At 37.7% G+C, this 21,734-nt stretch overlaps 1 protein-coding gene across 1 annotated transcript in view; it reads left to right on the forward strand.

Annotated features, from left to right (window-relative positions):
• The window catches only part of rab33bb (RAB33B, member RAS oncogene family b), a 73,758-nt gene extending 55,644 nt beyond the window's left edge, over nt 1-18,114 (forward strand). The window contains exon 2 of the mRNA XM_087237466.1: nt 15,508-18,114. Within this exon, the coding sequence (XP_087093592.1) occupies nt 15,508-15,978 (471 nt within the window). The 3' untranslated portion in view covers nt 15,979-18,114. The remainder of the gene's footprint in view (nt 1-15,507) is intronic.
• Nucleotides 18,115-21,734: the final 3,620 nt, after the last annotated feature.

Genomic DNA, 21,734 nt, shown 5'->3' on the forward strand with positions numbered 1-21,734 from the left:
AGATGTTGATCCTGGACCATTAAGATTCAAATTTACTGATGTTGATCCTGGACCATCAAGATTCAAATTCACTGATGTTGATCCTGGACCATCAAGATTCAAATTCACCGATGTCGATCCTGGACCATCAAGATTCAAATTCGCTGATGTTGATCCTGGACCACCAAGATTCAAATTCTCTGATGTTGATCCTGGACCATCAAGATTCAAATTCACTGATGTTGATCCTGGACCATCAAGATTCTAATTCACTGATGTTGATCCTGGACCATTAAGATTCAAATTTACAGATGTTGATCCTGGACCATCAAGATTCAAATTCAGTGATGTTGATCCTGGACCACCAAGATTCAAATTCACTGATGTTGATTCTGGACCATTAAGATTCAAATTTACAGATGTTGATCCTGGACCATCAAGATTCAAATTCAGTGATGTTGATCCTGGACCACAAAGACTCAAATTCACTGATGTTGATTCTGGACCATTAAGATTCAAATTCAGTTATGTTGATGCTGGACCACAAAGACTCAAGTTTTACTGATGTTGATCCTGGATCATCAAGATTCAAATTTACTGATGTTGATCCTGGACCATCAAGATTCAAATTAACTGATGTTGATCCTGGACCATCAAGATTCAAATTCACTGATGTTGATCCTGGACCATCAAGATTCTAATTCACTGATGTTGATCCTGGACCATTAAGATTCAAATTTAGTGATGTTGATCCTGGACCATTAAGATTAAAATTCAGTGATGTTGATCCTGGACCATCAAGATTCTAATTTACAGATGTTGATCCTGGACCATTAAGACTCAAATTTACTGATGTTGATCCTGGACCATCAAGATTCAAATTCAGTGATGTTGATCCTGGACCATCAAGATTCAAATTCAGTGATGTTGATCCTGGACCATCAAGATTCACATTTACTGATGTTGATCCTGGACCATCAAGATTCTAATTTACAGATGTTGATCCTGGACCATTAAGATTCAAATTTACTGTTGTTGATCCTGGACCATTAAGATTCAAATTCAGTGATGTTGATCCTGGACCATCAAGATTCAAATTCACCGATGTCGATCCTGGACCATCAAGATTCAAATTCGCTGATGTTGATCCTGGACCACCAAGATTCAAATTCTCTGATGTTGATCCTGGACCATCAAGATTCAAATTTACTGATGTTGATCCTGGACCATCAAGATTCAAATTCACTGATGTTGATCCTGGACCATCAAGATTCTAATTCACTGATGTTGATCCTGGACCATTAAGATTCAAATTTACAGATGTTTATCCTGGACCACAAAGACTCAAATTCACTGATGTTGATTCTGGACCATTAAGATTCAAATTCAGTTATGTTGATGCTGGACCACAAAGACTCAAGTTTTACTGATGTTGATCCTGGATCATCAAGATTCAAATTTACTGATGTTGATCCTGGACCATCAAGATTGAAATTAACTGATGTTGATCCTGGACCATCAAGATTCAAATTCACTGATGTTGATCCTGGACCATCAAGATTCTAATTCACTGATGTTGATCCTGGACCTTTAAGATTAAAATTTACAGATGTTGATCCTGGACCATCAAGATTCAAATTCACCGATGTTGATCCAGGACCATTAAGATTCAAAATCAGTGATGTTGATCCTGGACCACAAAGACTCAAATCCACGGATGTTGATCCTGGACCATTAAGATTCAAAATCAGTGATGTTGATCCTGGACCACAAAGACTCAAATCCACGGATGTTGATCCTGGACCACAAAGACTCAAATTCACTGATGTTGATCCTGGACCATTAAGATTAAAAAATACAGATGTTGATCCTGGACCATCAAGATTCAAATTCACTGATGTTGATCCTTGACCATCAAGATTCACATTTACTGATGTTGATCCTGGACCATCAAGATTCTAATTTACAGATGTTGATCCTGGACCATTAAGATTCAAATTTACTGATGTTGATCCTGGACCATCAAGATTCAAATTCAGTGATGTTGATCCTGGACCATCAAGATTCAAATTCAGTGATGTTGATCCTGGACCATCAAGATTCAAATTCACCGATGTTGATCCTGGACCATCAAGATTCAAATTCACTGATGTTGATCCTGGACCACAAAGACTCAAATTCACTGATGTTGATTCTGGACCATTAAGATTCAAATTCAGTGATGTTGATGCTGGACCACAAAGACTCAAGTTTTACTGATGTTGATCCTGGATCATCAAGATTCAAAGTCACTGATGTTGATCCTGGACCATTAAGATTCAAATTCACTGAAGTTGATCCTGGACCATTAAGATTCAAATTCACTGATGTTGATCTTGGACCATCGAGATTCAAATTCAGTAATGTTTATCCTGGACCATCAAGATTCAAATTCAGTGATGTTGATCCTGGACCATCAAGATTCAAATTCAGTGATGTTGATCCTGGACCATCAAGATTCACATTTACTGATGTTGATCCTGGACCATCAAGATTCTAATTTACAGATGTTGATCCTGGACCATTAAGATTCAAATTTACTGATGTTGATCCTGGACCATCAAGATTCAAATTCACTGATGTTGATCCTGGACCATCAAGATTCAAATTCACCGATGTCGATCCTGGACCATCAAGATTCAAATTCGCTGATGTTGATCCTGGACCACCAAGATTCAAATTCTCTGATGTTGATCCTGGACCATCAAGATTCAAATTCACTGATGTTGATCCTGGACCATCAAGATTCTAATTCACTGATGTTGATCCTGGACCATTAAGATTCAAATTTACAGATGTTGATCCTGGACCATCAAGATTCAAATTCAGTGATGTTGATCCTGGACCATCAAGATTCAAATTCACCGATGTTGATCCTGGACCATTAAGATTCAAAATCAGTGATGTTGATCCTGGACCACAAAGACTCAAATTCACTGATGTTGATCCTGGACCATTAAGATTCAAAATCAGTGATGTTGATCCTGGACCACAAAGACTCAAATTCACTGATGTTGATCCTGGACCATTAAGATTCAAATTCAGTGATGTTGATCCTGGACCACAAAGACTCAAATTCATTGATGTTGATCCTGGACCATCAAGATTCAAATTTACTGATGTTGATCCTGGACCATCAAGATTCAAATTCACTGATGTTGATCCTGGACCATCAAGATTCAAATTCACTGATGTTGATCCTGGACCACAAAGACTCAAATTCACTGATGTTGATTCTGGACCATTAAGATTCAAATTCAGTGATGTTGATGCTGGACCACAAAGACTCAAGTTTTACTGATGTTGATCCTGGATCATCAAGATTCAAAGTCACTGATGTTGATCCTGGACCATTAAGATTCAAATTCACTGAAGTTGATCCTGGACCATTAAGATTCAAATTCACTGATGTTGATCTTGGACCATCGAGATTCAAATTCAGTAATGTTTATCCTGGACCATCAAGATTCAAATTCAGTGATGTTGATCCTGGACCATCAAGATTCAAATTCAGTGATGTTGATCCTGGACCATCAAGATTCACATTTACTGATGTTGATCCTGGACCATCAAGATTCTAATTTACAGATGTTGATCCTGGACCATTAAGATTCAAATTTACTGATGTTGATCCTGGACCATCAAGATTCAAATTCACTGATGTTGATCCTGGACCATCAAGATTCAAATTCACCGATGTCGATCCTGGACCATCAAGATTCAAATTCGCTGATGTTGATCCTGGACCACCAAGATTCAAATTCTCTGATGTTGATCCTGGACCATCAAGATTCAAATTCACTGATGTTGATCCTGGACCATCAAGATTCTAATTCACTGATGTTGATCCTGGACCATTAAGATTCAAATTTACAGATGTTGATCCTGGACCATCAAGATTCAAATTCAGTGATGTTGATCCTGGACCATCAAGATTCAAATTCACCGATGTTGATCCTGGACCATTAAGATTCAAAATCAGTGATGTTGATCCTGGACCACAAAGACTCAAATTCACTGATGTTGATCCTGGACCATTAAGATTCAAAATCAGTGATGTTGATCCTGGACCACAAAGACTCAAATTCACTGATGTTGATCCTGGACCATTAAGATTCAAATTCAGTGATGTTGATCCTGGACCACAAAGACTCAAATTCATTGATGTTGATCCTGGACCATCAAGATTCAAATTTACTGATGTTGATCCTGGACCATCAAGATTCAAATTCACTGATGTTGATCCTGGACCATCAAGATTCAAATTCACCGATGTCGATCCTGGACCATCAAGATTCAAATTCGCTGATGTTGATCCTGGACCACCAAGATTCAAATTCTCTGATGTTGATCCTGGACCATCAAGATTCAAATTCACTGATGTTGATCCTGGACCATCAAGATTCAAATTCACCGATGTCGATCCTGGACCATCAAGATTCAAATTCGCTGATGTTGATCCTGGACCACCAAGATTCAAATTCTCTGATGTTGATCCTGGACCATCAAGATTCTAATTCACTGATGTTGATCCTGGACCATTAAGATTCAAATTTACAGATGTTGATCCTGGACCATCAAGATTCAAATTCAGTGATGTTGATCCTGGACCATCAAGATTCAAATTCACCGATGTTGATCCTGGACCATTAAGGTTCAAAATCAGTGATGTTGATCCTGGACCACAAAGACTCAAATTCACTGATGTTGATCCTGGACCATTAAGATTCAAATTCAGTGATGTTGATCCTGGACCACAAAGACTCAATTTCATTGATGTTGATCCTGGACCATTAAGATTAAAAATTACAGATGTTGATCCTGGACCATCAAGATTCAAATTCACTGATGTTGATCCTGGACCATCAAGATTCAAATTCACTGATGTTGATCCTAAACCATCAAGATTCTAATTAACAGATGTTGATCCTGGACCATTAAGATTCAAATTTACTGATGTTGATCCTGGACCATCAAGATTAAAATTCAGTGATGTTGATCCTGGACCATCAAGATTCAAATTCAATGATGTTGATCCTGGACCATCAAGATTCAAATTCACCGATGTTGATCCTGGACCATCAAGATTCAAATTCGCTGATGTTGATCCTGGACCATTAAGATTAAAAATTACAGATGTTGACCCTGGACCATCAAGATTCAAATTCACTGATGTTGATCCTGGACCATCAATATTCAAATTCACTGATGTTAATCCTGGACCATCAAGATTCTAATTTACAGATGTTGATCCTGGACCATTAAGATTCAAATTCACTGATGTTGATCCTGGACCATCAAGATTAAAATTCAGTGATGTTGATCCTGGACCATTAAGATTCAAATTCAATGATGTTGATCCTGGACCATCAAGATTCAAATTCACCGATGTTGATCCTGGACCATCAAGATTCAAATTCGCTGATGTTGATCCTGGACCACCAAGATTCAAATTCAGTGATGTTGATCCTGGACCACCAAGATTCAAATTCAGTGATGTTGATGCTGGACCACAAAGACTCAAGTTTTACTGGTGTTGATCCTGGATCATCAAGATTCAAATTTACTGATGTTGATCCTGGACCATCAAGATTCAAATTAACTGATGTTGATCCTGGACCATCAAGATTCAAATTCACTGATGTTGATCCTGGACCATCAAGATTCTAATTCACTGATGTTGATCCTGGACCATTAAGATTCAAAATCAGTGATGTTGATCCTGGACCACAAAGACTCAAATTCACTGATGTTGATCCTGGACCATTAAGATTCAAATTCAGTGATGTTGATCCTGGACCACAAAGACTCAAATTCATTGATGTTGATCCTGGACCATTAAGATTAAAAATTACAGATGTTGATCCTGGACCATCAAGATTCAAATTCACTGATGTTGATCCTGGACCATCAATATTCAAATTCACTGATGTTGATCCTGGACCATCAAGATTCTAATTTACAGATGTTGATCCTGGACCATCAAGATTAAAATTCAGTGATGTTGATCCTGGACCATCAAGATTCAAATTCACCGATGTTGATCCTGGACCATCAAGATTCTAATTCACTGATGTTGATCCTGGACCATTAAGATTCAAATTTACAGATGTTGATCCTGGACCATCAAGATTCAAATTTACTGATGTAGATCCTGGACCATCAAGATTCAAATTAACTGATGTTGATCCTGGACCATCAAGATTCAAATTCACTTATGTTGATCCTGGACCATCAAGATTCTAATTCACTGATGTTGATCCTGGACCATTAAGATTCAAATTTACAGATGTTGATCCTGGACCATCAAGATTCAAATTCAGTGATGTTGATCCTGGACCATCAAGATTCAAATTCACCGATGTTGATCCAGGACCATTAAGATTCAAAATCAGTGATGTTGATCCTGGACCACAAAGACTCAAATTCACGGATGTTGATCCTGGACCATTAAGATTCAAATTCAGTGATGTTGATCCTGGACCACAAAGACTCAAATTCACTGATGTTGATCCTGGACCATTTAGATTAAAAATTACAGATGTTGATCCTGGACCATCAAGATTCAAATTCACAGATGTTGATCCTGGACTATCAAGATTCACATTTACTGTTGTTGATCCTGGACCATCAAGATTCTAATTTACAGATGTTGATCCTGGACCATTAAGATTCAAATTTACTGATGTTGATCCTGGACCATCAAGATTCAAATTCACCGATGTTGATCCTGGACCATCAAGATTTAAATTCAGTGATGTTGATCCTGGACCATCAAGATTAAAATTCAGTGATGTTGATCCTGGACCATCAAGATTCTAATTTACAGATGTTGATCCTGGACCATTAAGATTCAAATTTACTGATGTTGATCCTGGACCATCAAGATTCAAATTCAGTGATGTTGATCCTGGACCATCAAGATTCAAATTTACTGATGTTGATCCTGGACCATCAAGATTCAAATTCAGTGATGTTGATCCTGGACCATCAAGATTCAAATTCACCGATGTCGATCCTGGACCATCAAGATTCAAATTCGCTGATGTTGATCCTGGACCACCAAGATTCAAATTCTCTGATGTTGATCCTGGACCATCAAGATTCAAATTTACTGATGTTGATCCTGGACCATCAAGATTCAAATTCACTGATGTTGATCCTGGACCATCAAGATTCTAATTCACTGATGTTGATCCTGGACCATTAAGATTCAAATTTACAGATGTTGATCCTGGACCATCAAGATTCAAATTCAGTGATGTTGATCCTGGACCATCAAGATTCAAATTCACCGATGTTGATCCTGGACCATCAAGATTCAAATTCGCTGATGTTGATCCTGGACCACCAAGATTCAAATTCACTGATGTTGATCCTGGACCACAAAGACTCAAATTCACTGATGTTGATTCTGGACCATTAAGATTCAAATTCAGTTATGTTGATGCTGGACCACAAAGACTCAAGTTTTACTGATGTTGATCCTGGATCATCAAGATTCAAATTTACTGATGTTGATCCTGGACCATCAAGATTCAAATTAACTGATGTTGATCCTGGACCATCAAGATTCAAATTCACTGATATTGATCCTGGACCATCAAGATTCTAATTCACTGATGTTGATCCTGGACCATTAAGATTCAAATTCAGTGATGTTGATCCTGGACCATCAAGATTAAAATTCAGTGATGTTGATCCTGGACCATCAAGATTCTAATTTACAGATGTTGATCCTGGACCATTAAGATTCAAATTTACTGATGTTGATCCTGGACCATCAAGATTCAAATTCAGTGATGTTGATCCTGGACCATCAAGATTCAAATTCAGTGATGTTGATCCTGGACCATCAAGATTCACATTTACTGATGTTGATCCTGGACCATCAAGATTCTAATTTACAGATGTTGATCCTGGACCATTAAGATTCAAATTTACTGATGTTGATCCTGGACCATCAAGATTCAAATTCACTGATGTTGATCCTGGACCATCAAGATTCAAATTCACCGATGTCGATCCTGGACCATCAAGATTCAAATTCGCTGATGTTGATCCTGGACCACCAAGATTCAAATTCTCTGATGTTGATCCTGGACCATCAAGATTCAAATTTACTGATGTTGATCCTGGACCATCAAGATTCAAATTCACTGATGTTGATCCTGGACCATCAAGATTCTAATTCACTGATGTTGATCCTGGACCATTAAGATTCAAATTTACAGATGTTGATCCTGGACCATCAAGATTCAAATTCAGTGATGTTGATCCTGGACCATCAAGATTCAAATTCACCGATGTTGATCCTGGACCATTAAGATTCAAAATCAGTGATGTTGATCCTGGACCACAAAGACTCAAATTCACTGATGTTGATCCTGGACCATTAAGATTCAAATTCAGTGATGTTGATCCTGGACCACAAAGACTCAAATTCACTGATGTTGATCCTGGACCTTTAAGATTAAAAATTACAGATGTTGACCCTGGACCATCAAGATTCAAATTCACTGATGTTGATCCTGGACCATCAATATTCAAATTCACTGATGTTGATCCTGGACCATCAAGATTCTAATTTACAGATGTTGATCCTGGACCATTAAGATTCAAATTTACTGATGTTGATCCTGGACCATCAAGTTTAAAATTCAGTGATGTTGATCCTGGACCATCAAGATTCAAATTCAATGATGTTGATCCTGGACCATCAAGATTCAAATTTACCGATGTTGATCCTGGACCATCAAGATTCAAATTCGCTGATGTTGATCCTGGACCACCAAGATTCAAATTCACTGATGTTTATCCTGGACCACAAAGACTCAAATTCACTGATGTTGATTCTGGACCATTAAGATTCAAATTCAGTTATGTTGATGCTGGACCACAAAGACTCAAGTTTTACTGATGTTGATCCTGGATCATCAAGATTCAAATTTACTGATGTTGATCCTGGACCATCAAGATTCAAATTAATTGATGTTGATCCTGGACCATCAAGATTCAAATTCACTGATGTTGATCCTGGACCATCAAGATTCTAATTCACTGATGTTGATCCTGGACCATTAAGATTCAAATTTACAGATGTTGATCCTGGACCATCAAGATTCAAATTCACCGATGTTGATCCAGGACCATTAAGATTCAAAATCAGTGATGTTGATCCTGGACCACAAAGACTCAAATTCACGGATGTTGATCCTGGACCATTAAGATTCAAATTCAGTGATGTTGATCCTGGACCATTAAGATTAAAAAATACAGATGTTGATCCTGGACCATCAAGATTCAAATTCACTGATGTTGATCCTTGACCATCAAGATTCACATTTACTGATGTTGATCCTGGACCATCAAGATTCTAATTTACAGATGTTGATCCTGGACCATTAAGATTCAAATTTACTGATGTTGATCCTGGACCATCAAGATTCAAATTCACTGATGTTGATCCTGGACCATCAAGATTCTAATTCACTGATGTTGATCCTGGACCATTAAGATTCAAATTTACAGATGTTGATCCTGGACCATCAAGATTCAAATTCAGTGATGTTGATCCTGGACCATTTAGATTAAAAATTACAGATGTTGATCCTGGACCATCAAGATTCAAATTCACAGATGTTGATCCTGGACTATCAAGATTCACATTTACTGATGTTGATCCTGGACCATCAAGATTCTAATTTACAGATGTTGATCCTGGACCATTAAGATTTAAATTCAATGATGTTGATCCTGGACCATCAAGATTCAAATTCACCGATGTTGATCCTGGACCATCAAGATTCAAATTCGCTGATGTTGATCCTGGATCATCAAGATTCAAATTTACTGATGTTGATCCTGGACCATCAAGATTCAAATTAACTGATGTTGATCCTGGACCATCAAGATTCAAATTCACTGATATTGATCCTGGACCATCAAGATTCTAATTCACTGATGTTGATCCTGGACCATTAAGATTCAAATTCAGTGATGTTGATCCTGGACCATCAAGATTAAAATTCAGTGATGTTGATCCTGGACCATCAAGATTCTAATTTACAGATGCTGATCCTGGACCATTAAGATTCAAATTTACTGATGTTGATCCTGGACCATCAAGATTCAAATTCAGTGATGTTGATCCTGGACCATCAAGATTCAAATTCAGTGATGTTGATCCTGGACCATCAAGATTCACATTTACTGATGTTGATCCTGGACCATCAAGATTCTAATTTACAGATGTTGATCCTGGACCATTAAGATTCAAATTTACTGATGTTGATCCTGGACCATCAAGATTCAAATTCACTGATGTTGATCCTGGACCATCAAGATTCAAATTCACCGATGTCGATCCTGGACCATCAAGATTCAAATTCGCTGATGTTGATCCTGGACCACCAAGATTCAAATTCTCTGATGTTGATCCTGGACCATCAAGATTCAAATTTACTGATGTTGATCCTGGACCATCAAGATTCAAATTCACTGATGTTGATCCTGGACCATCAAGATTCTAATTCACTGATGTTGATCCTGGACCATCAAGATTCAAATTCACCGATGTTGATCCTGGACCATTAAGATTCAAAATCAGTGATGTTGATCCTGGACCACAAAGACTCAAATTCACTGATGTTGATCCTGGACCATTAAGATTCAAATTCAGTGATGTTGATCCTGGACCACAAAGACTCAAATTCACTGATGTTGATCCTGGACCTTTAAGATTAAAAATTACAGATGTTGACCCTGGACCATCAAGATTCAAATTCACTGATGTTGATCCTGGACCATCAATATTCAAATTCACTGATGTTGATCCTGGACCATCAAGATTCTAATTTACAGATGTTGATCCTGGACCATTAAGATTCAAATTTACTGATGTTGATCCTGGACCATCAAGTTTAAAATTCAGTGATGTTGATCCTGGACCATCAAGATTCAAATTCAATGATGTTGATCCTGGACCATCAAGATTCAAATTTACCGATGTTGATCCTGGACCATCAAGATTCAAATTCGCTGATGTTGATCCTGGACCACCAAGATTCAAATTCACTGATGTTTATCCTGGACCACAAAGACTCAAATTCACTGATGTTGATTCTGGACCATTAAGATTCAAATTCAGTTATGTTGATGCTGGACCACAAAGACTCAAGTTTTACTGATGTTGATCCTGGATCATCAAGATTCAAATTTACTGATGTTGATCCTGGACCATCAAGATTCAAATTAATTGATGTTGATCCTGGACCATCAAGATTCAAATTCACTGATGTTGATCCTGGACCATCAAGATTCTAATTCACTGATGTTGATCCTGGACCATTAAGATTCAAATTTACAGATGTTGATCCTGGACCATCAAGATTCAAATTCACCGATGTTGATCCAGGACCATTAAGATTCAAAATCAGTGATGTTGATCCTGGACCACAAAGACTCAAATTCACGGATGTTGATCCTGGACCATTAAGATTCAAATTCAGTGATGTTGATCCTGGACCATTAAGATTAAAAAATACAGATGTTGATCCTGGACCATCAAGATTCAAATTCACTGATGTTGATCCTTGACCATCAAGATTCACATTTACTGATGTTGATCCTGGACCATCAAGATTCTAATTTACAGATGTTGATCCTGGACCATTAAGATTCAAATTTACTGATGTTGATCCTGGACCATCAAGATTCAAATTCAGTGATGTTGATCCTGGACCATCAAGATTCAAATTCAGTGATGTTGATCCTGGACCATCAAGATTCAAATTCACAGATGTTGATCCTGGACCATCAAGATTCAAATTCACTGATGTTGATCCTGGACCACAAAGACTCAAATTCACTGATGTTGATTCTGGACCATTAAGATTCAAATTCAGTGATGTTGATGCTGGACCACAAAGACTCAAGTTTTACTGATGTTGATCCTGGATCATCAAGATTCAAAGTCACTGATGTTGATCCTGGACCATTAAGATTCAAATTCACTGAAGTTGATCCTGGACCATTAAGATTCAAATTCACTGATGTTGATCTTGGACCATCGAGATTCAAATTCAGTAATGTTTATCCTGGACCATCAAGATTCAAATTCAGTGATGTTGATCCTGGACCATCAAGATTCAAATTCAGTGATGTTGATCCTGGACCATCAAGATTCACATTTACTGATGTTGATCCTGGACCATTAAGATTCAAATTTACTGATGTTGATCCTGGACCATCAAGATTCAAATTCACTGATGTTGATCCTGGACCATCAAGATTCAAATTCACCGATGTCGATCCTGGACCATCAAGATACAAATTCGCTGATGTTGATCCTGGACCACCAAGATTCAAATTCTCTGATGTTGATCCTGGACCATCAAGATTCAAATTTACTGATGTTGATCCTGGACCATCAAGATTCAAATTCACTGATGTTGATCCTGGACCATCAAGATTCAAATTCACTGATGTTGATCCTGGACCATCAAGATTCTAATTCACTGATGTTGATCCTGGACCATTAAGATTCAAATTTACAGATGTTGATCCTGGACCATCAAGATTCAAATTCAGTGATGTTGATCCTGGACCATCAAGATTCAAATTCACCGATGTTGATCCTGGACCATTAAGATTCAAAATCAGTGATGTTGATCCTGGACCACAAAGACTCAAATTCATTGATGTTGATCCTGGACCATTAAGATTAAAAATTACAGATGTTGATCCTGGACCATCAAAATTAAAATATACAGATGTTGATCCTGGACCATCAATATTCAAATTCACTGATGTTGATCCTGAACCATCAAGATTCTAATTTACAGATGTTGATCCTGGACCATTAAGATTCAAATTTACTGATGTTGATCCTGGACCATCAAGATTAAAAATCACTGATGTTGATCCTGGACCATCAAGTTTCAAATTCACTAATGTTGATCCCGGACTATTGAGTTAAAAATTTTTCTGATGTTGATCCTGGACCACAAAGACTCAGATTCACTGATGTTGATCCTGGACCATTAACATTAAAATTTACAGATGATTATCCTGGACCATCAAGATTCAAATTCACTGATGTTGATCCTGGTCCATCAATATTCAAATTCACTGATGTTTATTCTGGATCATCAAGATTCAAATTCAGTGATGTTGATCCTGGACCATCAAGATTCAAATTCAGTGATGTTGATCCTGGACCATCAAGATTCAAATTCAGTGTTGTTGATCCTGGACCATCAAGATTCAAATTCACTGATGTTGATCCTGGATTATTAAGATTCAAATTCAGTGGTGTTGATCCTGTACCATCAAGATTCAAATTCATTGTTGTTTATCCTATACCATTAGGGTTTAAATTTACAGATGTTGATCCTGGATGATCAAAGTTAAAATATACAGATGTTGATTCTAACCATCAAGATTCAAATTCACTGATTTTAATCCTGGACCACCAAGATCCTACATTCAGTGATGTTGATCCTGGACCATAAAGATTCAGATTCACTGATGTTGATCCTGGACCATCAAGACTCTAATTTACATATGTTGATCCTGGACCATCAAGATTATAATTTACAGATGTTGATCCTGGACCATCAAGATTCTTATTTCAGTGATGTTGATCCTGGATCATCAACATTAAAATCAGTGATGTTGATCCTAGACCACCAAGATCTTAATTTCAGTGATGTTGATCCTGGACCATTAAGACTAAAATTTACTGATGTTGATCCTGGACCATCAAGATTAAAATTCACAGATGTTGATCCTGGACCATCAAGACTAAAGTTCACCGATGTTGATTTTGGACCATCAAGATTCAAATTCACTGATGTTGATTCTGGACCATCAAGACTCTAATTTACAGATGTTGATCCTGGACCATCAAGACTCTAATATACAGATGTTGATCCTGGACCATCAAAATTAAAATATTCAGATGTTGATCCTGGACCATCAAGATTCAAATTCACTGATGTTGATCCTGGACCATCAAGAATGAAATTCACTGATGTTGATCCTGGAACATCAAAATTAAAATATACAGATGTTGATCCTGGACCATGTGCAGTGCACATGTCCTTTTTAGTCTTGGATAGAAAGTGCCCTTCCAAAATGATCTGAAGTGCCCCAGCGACATCCCCACTCTTCAGTTCGCGCGCGACAACCCCCCACCTCCACCCCTTGCTTTTCATTTCGTGTGCGACACCCCCCCACCACCACCCCTCGCTTTTCAGTTTGCCCACAACAACCTCCCTACCCCATCCCCCCCTCCCCCCAACTCTTAAAAAATTTGTATCCTGCACATGCCCCTTGGATAGTCTCTGCAAGGGGCTGATGGGCGGACAGATAAGAGATCTGCGGATGAATCACAGCTTTAAAACGATCCACAGTCCTTATCGGTGTTTGCACTCGGTAAACAGCGGTTAAGTTCGGTGAACTGATGATGACCTTCACGGTCAAATGGCGGGGTTTTGGACCGCGCTCAACAGCAAATTTTTGTTATAGTTACGGAAATACAGTATCATGACAACTTAATGTTAATTTCTTCTTAACAGAGAAACATTAATTAGGAAAAAATTTGAAATGTAACTGAAAATATTTAACCAGCAGTGAGCTCGACAGCCATAAAGAGACAATTAATTTAACATTACATACGTTTATATCGTATAACTGTTCATATAACCATCTTAATAACGTACATGTTGAAACAACAAAATACTAAACTAAATGGAGCATCACAGAGTTGCCCTCGATTAAAACTTCAAGGCTAACTGTGTCCTACTGTCTTCTTCAGAGTTCACAGTTCAAAATAAATGGATATAAAAGTACGATTAGGAAAATCGCACAAAAAAGATTTAAGTAAGATCATTGGCATTGTTTAAGCTTTATCTTTAACGTTACCCCACTGTGATGGAATCGATCGAATGACATGGTCACAAAGTGACTCATATTCGATGTTTTAACAATCAAAACGCATCAAAATACACCATATGTCGAAATATTAGCACATTTACTCACATAAATAGATAAAATGATGTTTTAAGACGTTAAGCAAGAGCTTACCTTTAGGGCCCCCTAATTCCCTGCGGCCCTAAGCGGCTACTTACTTCGCTTATTGGTTAAGTCCGCTCCTGCTTCCGTCTTATTTCCCTGTTGAAAATAAGAAAAAACTATCAAAGAAATTCTAATTATTTCCATTACAGACATACTATTAAAAACCATCAAACTTTAATCATCAAAACCAGCACATTTTCATAATTTCTAATGTGTAAATGGAGACCTATAAATGTTCTACAGTCTGCTATATATGAAAAAGTAACCTACAGAAACCCATAGGCCCATTAGAATTTCCTTTAAAACCAATACCATTTCCATTTTAACCAAATAAACAATTACAAATACTGCGATGATTTTTTTTTCCTCAGCAAGAATATAAAATGCTCCCTTTCTATCTTACTCCAGGTACAGCTATGGGACACGGCCGGTCAGGAGCGCTTCCGTAAAAGCATGGTGCAGCACTACTATCGAAATGTGCATGGTATCGTCTTCGTCTTTGACGTCACAAACCAATCCAGTTTCTGCAATCTGCCTTTGTGGATGGACGAGTGCCGTCAGCACTCTCTTGGTCTGGAAATTCCACGTGCCCTAGTTTGCAACAAGGCTGACCTGATGTCTTCAAATGCTTCTGTGCTAATCGAGCAGGCTCGTCATTTGGCTGAAGTCCACGGGATGTCTTTTTATCTCACTTCAGCCAAAGGTCTTAAAGGCGACCAGGTGGACAGCATCTTCATGGCTTTAGCACAGAGGCTGAAGAGCCAGAGAAGGGAGAGCGTAAATGGACGTGTGCTAGAGTGCAGAGCTGAGAGCTTAAAAATCCAGGCACGGGTTATAACAGCCCAAGAGACTAAAAAGAAATGGACCTGCATCTGCTAAAGCATGAAAGCGTGTCCATTTAAAACGGATACAGCAAAAACAGTACGTCTATTAAGAATCGGCCACTGGTCATGCCTCCATTTTTAATGACTCCATCTGTAATTTGTAAAGGGATGGTCACTCAAAAATGATAATATACTGTACAATTACTCACCCTCTGGGTATTTTAGATCCAGAGGACGTTCTTTTCCTTTATCAGTAGGTTGTTAAATGTGCTGTTTGACTCTTCTTAAGCATAAAAATACCATATGTTTGCAGATATTTGAGAAACTAAGTGAACATTCCTCAGAAACAATGCTGAGGTCAGTTATTCTTTTTTTAAAATGAATGTGCGTGCTGTGTCAGAACATCTCTTTGTTTTGGTCTCTATAACCTGCCCACTGCCAGTTTACCAATTACATTTCGGCACCTTGGGTTGCCTTGATTGCAAACGTATTTCAGGTGTCAATCCTACATACTGCATGTTTACAGATCAAATCATTTTTGAATTTCAATGTCTCATCAGGATTTATGAACATGAGATAGCTTTGTCTGTGTACAGTGGTCCCTCGCTATAACAATCAATTTTCGCAGCCTCGCAGTTTTACAGATTTATTTTTTCATGCAATTTGACGTGCTTTTTTTTCAGCACATTGTGTTCTGCTTTCAGATTATCTGTAGACCATTGTCAATCAATCTCCTTCGCGCCATGTCTCCTGTACAGCAAAGAATGCGTTCAGCTTGCCAAATTTACATAAATCTTCGATCGCTAGTAGTGTGACTCTAAAGTACTGTACTCTACGTTTGCAAGTTTTCTCCCCACAATGTCGACGAAACGTTCTGCACCGTCAAAGGCACCTGCGGTAGCACCCAAAAGGCAGAGAAAGATGTTAACCGTCACACAAAAAGTTAGACTTCTGGACATACTAAAAAAAAGTAGAAGTTACGCGGTTGTAGGGCGCCATTACGGAATAAATAAATAAAGATCAAATGGTTTCGATCTTTGGCTTCATTCTACAATACCGGACTCTTTTTTTTTTTTTATACTAAGGTTTCAACTTTTAGTGTTTAGACGAGAGAAAAACGTGTGAAAATGTTAATGCCTGTCTGAGAAAAGTGTATAAAGTGTGTAGTGGGAGGTTTTACAGCCTTAAAGCATCTATAAATATTGTAAAAGCTGACTACTTTGTAGATTTATATTTTTTTATTCTAAAAATGTCAGTAGCAGTTCAACCCTTCAAAGGCAAAAGTATCTATGCATACAGTGAAACTGAACAAAATGCATATTTTGCATACATAAAATTTGAAAAAACTGTATGCGAGAAGTACCTGAATGATCTACAGTACTACTTCCAGTGAGATTCTTAAGGGCATGTCTGATGGACACTACGCTATCCCATAATGCACTGAATGAAATTATGATGCAACTGACACATGTAGGTCATGTAAAAATGACAACTGGCAGATGTAGTATGTCTGTGTTCCTCTCATACTCACATTAATATTGAATAGAATGAAATTTTATGACAGACTTGAAGTAAATTGAAATTGAAATGTAGTACCCACTTGAGTAGTATTTGATTTCAGATACAGCCTTTGTCTCAAGACAGAACGAATGTCACAATGCCTATTTTAGGCCATACTAATTAATCTTAACCAGATGTGTAGTTACTGCACTTTGCCATTGTAAGGCAGAGTTGATTTGCCTTATTACCCATCACAAAGTACAACAATCAATTGTAAATAATAATAAAAAAATCACCAAGTACCACCCTTACAGTAATAAAAATCTATTTTATTATACTGAAGAAAAGTCTACAACATCTTATGGTTTAAGGGTGAGTAAATGAATTGCATTTTTGTATTTTTGGGTGCTCTCTTTGAGATTTTTTTTGTTTTGTTTGGTAGATGAAGTCTATGTTTCCTCAAACAACAGTGTGTATGAACCAACACATTATAATGAAATAAACCGCGTAACAGTAAAATTAGATTTAATTTCCTGTTTCTTTGTGGGCTTTATTATAGTTGATGTTAATGTGTATTTTTAATGCTGTATTTTCTAGGCGTGAATGTTTCTTCATATATATGTCTATAGATTTTTGGTCCTCTTGAAACATCCACATAACACAATTAAAATATTTGTAGTTTAGTGGCCTATTGCGTTTTCTTCAGTTGTTTGGTTTGTGAGAATTTGCAACATGTCACGTGTGCTGTCAAACTGATGAAGAATGTTTCTTTATTTGCTGTTTTTTTTTTTTTAATTGCATGTGCTTTCTTAAATTGCAGCGCATTAAGCTCTCTTGGCCACCGTACAGATCTGGCCCACACAATCAGGTTTTGCCTGGCCCACATGGCGCAGTGAATTACGGTACATGATTAGACCAAACATAAACCATATCTAGGCCAAGTCTCAGCCAAGTGAATAACTTAACTCATAACTGGGCCTGAATTGGGCCAGATAAGTTGGTGTGTCACAATTGCAATGAAATTAATAAACCAATGAAGCACATTATGCTTTTTCCCAAAGCGACCTGATTGGTAGAATTTTTTTCTTAACTCAAAAATAATTGTAATGTATTTTAAATATTTTAAAAATATATATATACAAGACATACATATTGATACGCAAATACTACATTTTAAATCTGGCCCAAATCTTGTGTGCCACCTTTGCCAAATTTGGGCCATGTTTGGCCCACATGCTGTGCCAGTGCCAGACGAATGCCTCCTGTGTCAGCTTTATGTTAAATTTGAGCCAGAATTCATTGCTACCTGGGTTGTACTCTTCAGTCATAGTGTTATAATGGGTGTCCAAATCCTGCTTGTTGTTGGCCACTTTCCTCCATATTTTAGCTCTAACCCTAATTAAGCACACCTGAATCAGCTAATCAAGGCCTTACCAGGCTTATGGTACATTCCAAACAAAGCCTTTTAAAGGCGAGCTTGAAATCATTAGCCAAAAATGCATAAAGACTAATGCTAACACTGCCCCAATGACACAATGGCTTTTAGTCTCCTGTGATTGGCTAAGACATGCTTCACATGACCAAGTTAGCTTTACGGGATTACCATGTATAGGTATTGCAGGCATTTTTATCTCCCCCAAAGTAAGAAAATCTCTGACTCACCCTCAAAAGAGTACTATGGAGTAAAAACAATTATGGCAGTCATATTGAAGTGTCATTCCAAATCAAAACTAGCCATTTTAAAGCACCCTTCAGAATAAAAGAGTTCCAAGAGTACAACTAGTAGACACCTCAGGGCCCTATGATACTTGATGCAAGTGTTAAACAGCACGTTTCATATAAAACAGTTCAACTCAATATGTCCTAATCCCTTCAGAGCTGACACTTCAGAGAGTAAACCCTTCAAAGGGATTATGGCATAGGGAAGAACCCTTCCGAATGGAACATGCTGTTATTAGAAACTACCTGACAGGTGTGTTGAGGCAAGTTAGAGCTAAATTCTGCAGCAAGTGGCCCTCCAGGAGTGAGCTTGAACACCCCTGTGTTATAACTTTCTCTTCCTCAGAAAAGATTCTGCTCCAAACTCACTTCTCCCAATCTCAACAAAGAAAATACAACTACAACCAACAAATAAAAGATGTGTATTATACCTCACATTTAATGTTTTCCAACTCATTACCTATTTAATTTTAAGTACAATGTTGACTTACTTTCCCTGACCCATTTTATTTAAAACACCTGATCCAGATAACCAGCTCATTATGGCCCGTTTCCACTGTCAAAAGATACCTAAAAGTGAACCGTCCCGTACCACATTTTTACTTTTTGGTTTACTTTGTAAAGTGTACCAAAAGGCGTAGCTGCGTAGCTGAACGTTATTAAGTGTCACTTGATTGTGGAGCTAGTAAGAATGAAAACAAAGGAATCGCCATGTTTTAAACACACAGCAGAGACATAATATCGTAACACTCGAGGAGCTCCAGGCAAGAACTGTGTGCTGAATGACAGGGTGCCTAAACAGAGTTCATTGCTCGCAACTCCCTAAGTACAGGAGATCTCTACTTCACTATGTAATGCTCATTCATGGATTTTCACAATGCCTGCAGTGTCTTCACACACAAATGACACTTACTAGAGAAGTGTGAAGTGTGACAAACCTCTTTAAGTGTATACATACATTCATTTAATTTTATAAGAGGAACACTTTTGTACTTTTTAGGTACAAATATGTACCCTTGATGTATTAAAATGGACCTTTTAGTTACAAATTTTCATGTTTTAAAAAAGTACCACCCCAGTGACAGTTCGAATACCTTTATTTCTGAGATTGTAAAGCGCATATTTTTGGACTGTGGGGAAAACGGAGTACCCGGAGGAAACCTACGCAAACTCGGGGAGAACATACAAATTCCATGTAGAAATGCCAACTGACCCTGATGAGTAAATACATTTTATTTATTTGATTAAAAAAATACAGGCTACGTTTGAACTGAAATAATGCTGGAATATCCCGTAGAGTTCACTTCACAGGGCACTTAGTCAAATAAGAACAAACATCTGAAGTGATAAGAGAACCATACAAAATGTGCAGAGAGATATGGGGCATGCAGATTGGGATTGAGAACCATTGGTCTAGGCCAGGGATCACGAAACTTGTTCCTGGAGGGCCGGTGTCCTGTAGATTTTAGCTCCAATCCTCCTAATCAAACACACCTGAACAAACTAATCAAGGTATAGGTATACTTGAAACACCCAGGCAGGTGTGTTGAGGCAAGTTGGAGCTTAACCCTGCAGGACACCGGACCTCCAGGAATGAGATTGGTGACCCCTGGTCTAGGCTGTTGTAATAACATTGAAAATGTCCAGCTTCCAGCATGCTGGTTGACAATAACTTCAGTGTTTTGATCCTAAGCATTGATTTAAGAACTACACAATTTTAAGGGAGAAAGGGATACATACAGGTTGGAATCAATGACAGTGAGTTATTGAAGAAGCATTTTCATATTTGGGTGACCTGTTTCTTTAAGTGTCAACATAACAACATGGGATATTTATGCTTAATACCAACATTAGATCCAATGGTAACCTATTTGGTTAGCATTTCTTACTCATGCAGCAATCCAAACATAATGAAAGAAGAAAATGGTAAATCGTGAGTTTGCAATGCAGACATTGAAGTCATTTTGTTTTACAAATGAACCAACAACTGAAAGTTGAAAACACCTTGTTTTTTGAAGTTTAAAGGCTAAGGCTTAAAGGTTTAAACTCACATGATAGTTCAAGTGCTACAGTTTAAGCACATTGTAAACATAGATGGTAATCCAAGATCGCACATAGGCCTACATGGCAATTCAAACCATAGGCAGCAGTCTAACTCGCAAACTTAGTTTCGCTGAAAAACAGACTGTGCACAATAATTAGATTACAATACATATCATTTATACTGCACAGATTCCTACAATTTCAGACGCAGCCATGGAGTCAAAACAGACTGGAAAATACAGTACTTAACATGTAATTATTCCAGAGCACCTCAAGATGGCGATGATATACATGCGAATCCCAGCTGATACTTGGAAACAAGGTGTATCAAGCTGTTAACACTATATTAGTCTTCTACATACTGTACTACTGCAACTCTTAAAAAATCAACCTCTGTGTTACTACAAATAAAACAAACAAAAAAGTGAAAAAAGTGTCAGAGTTAATTTGTATGACGCATTTTGTAGAATTAACAATTGTTATCATTTTTTACTATAAAAAGTAATGTAAACCCTTCAGCTGAGGTGTTTGTCCTCTTTTTGTCTTTAA

The sequence above is a fragment of the Danio rerio genome, chromosome 1 (assembly GCF_052040795.2).
Source record: "Danio rerio strain M-AB ecotype USA chromosome 1, GRCz13ab, whole genome shotgun sequence".
Lineage (NCBI taxonomy): Eukaryota > Metazoa > Chordata > Actinopteri > Cypriniformes > Danionidae > Danio > Danio rerio.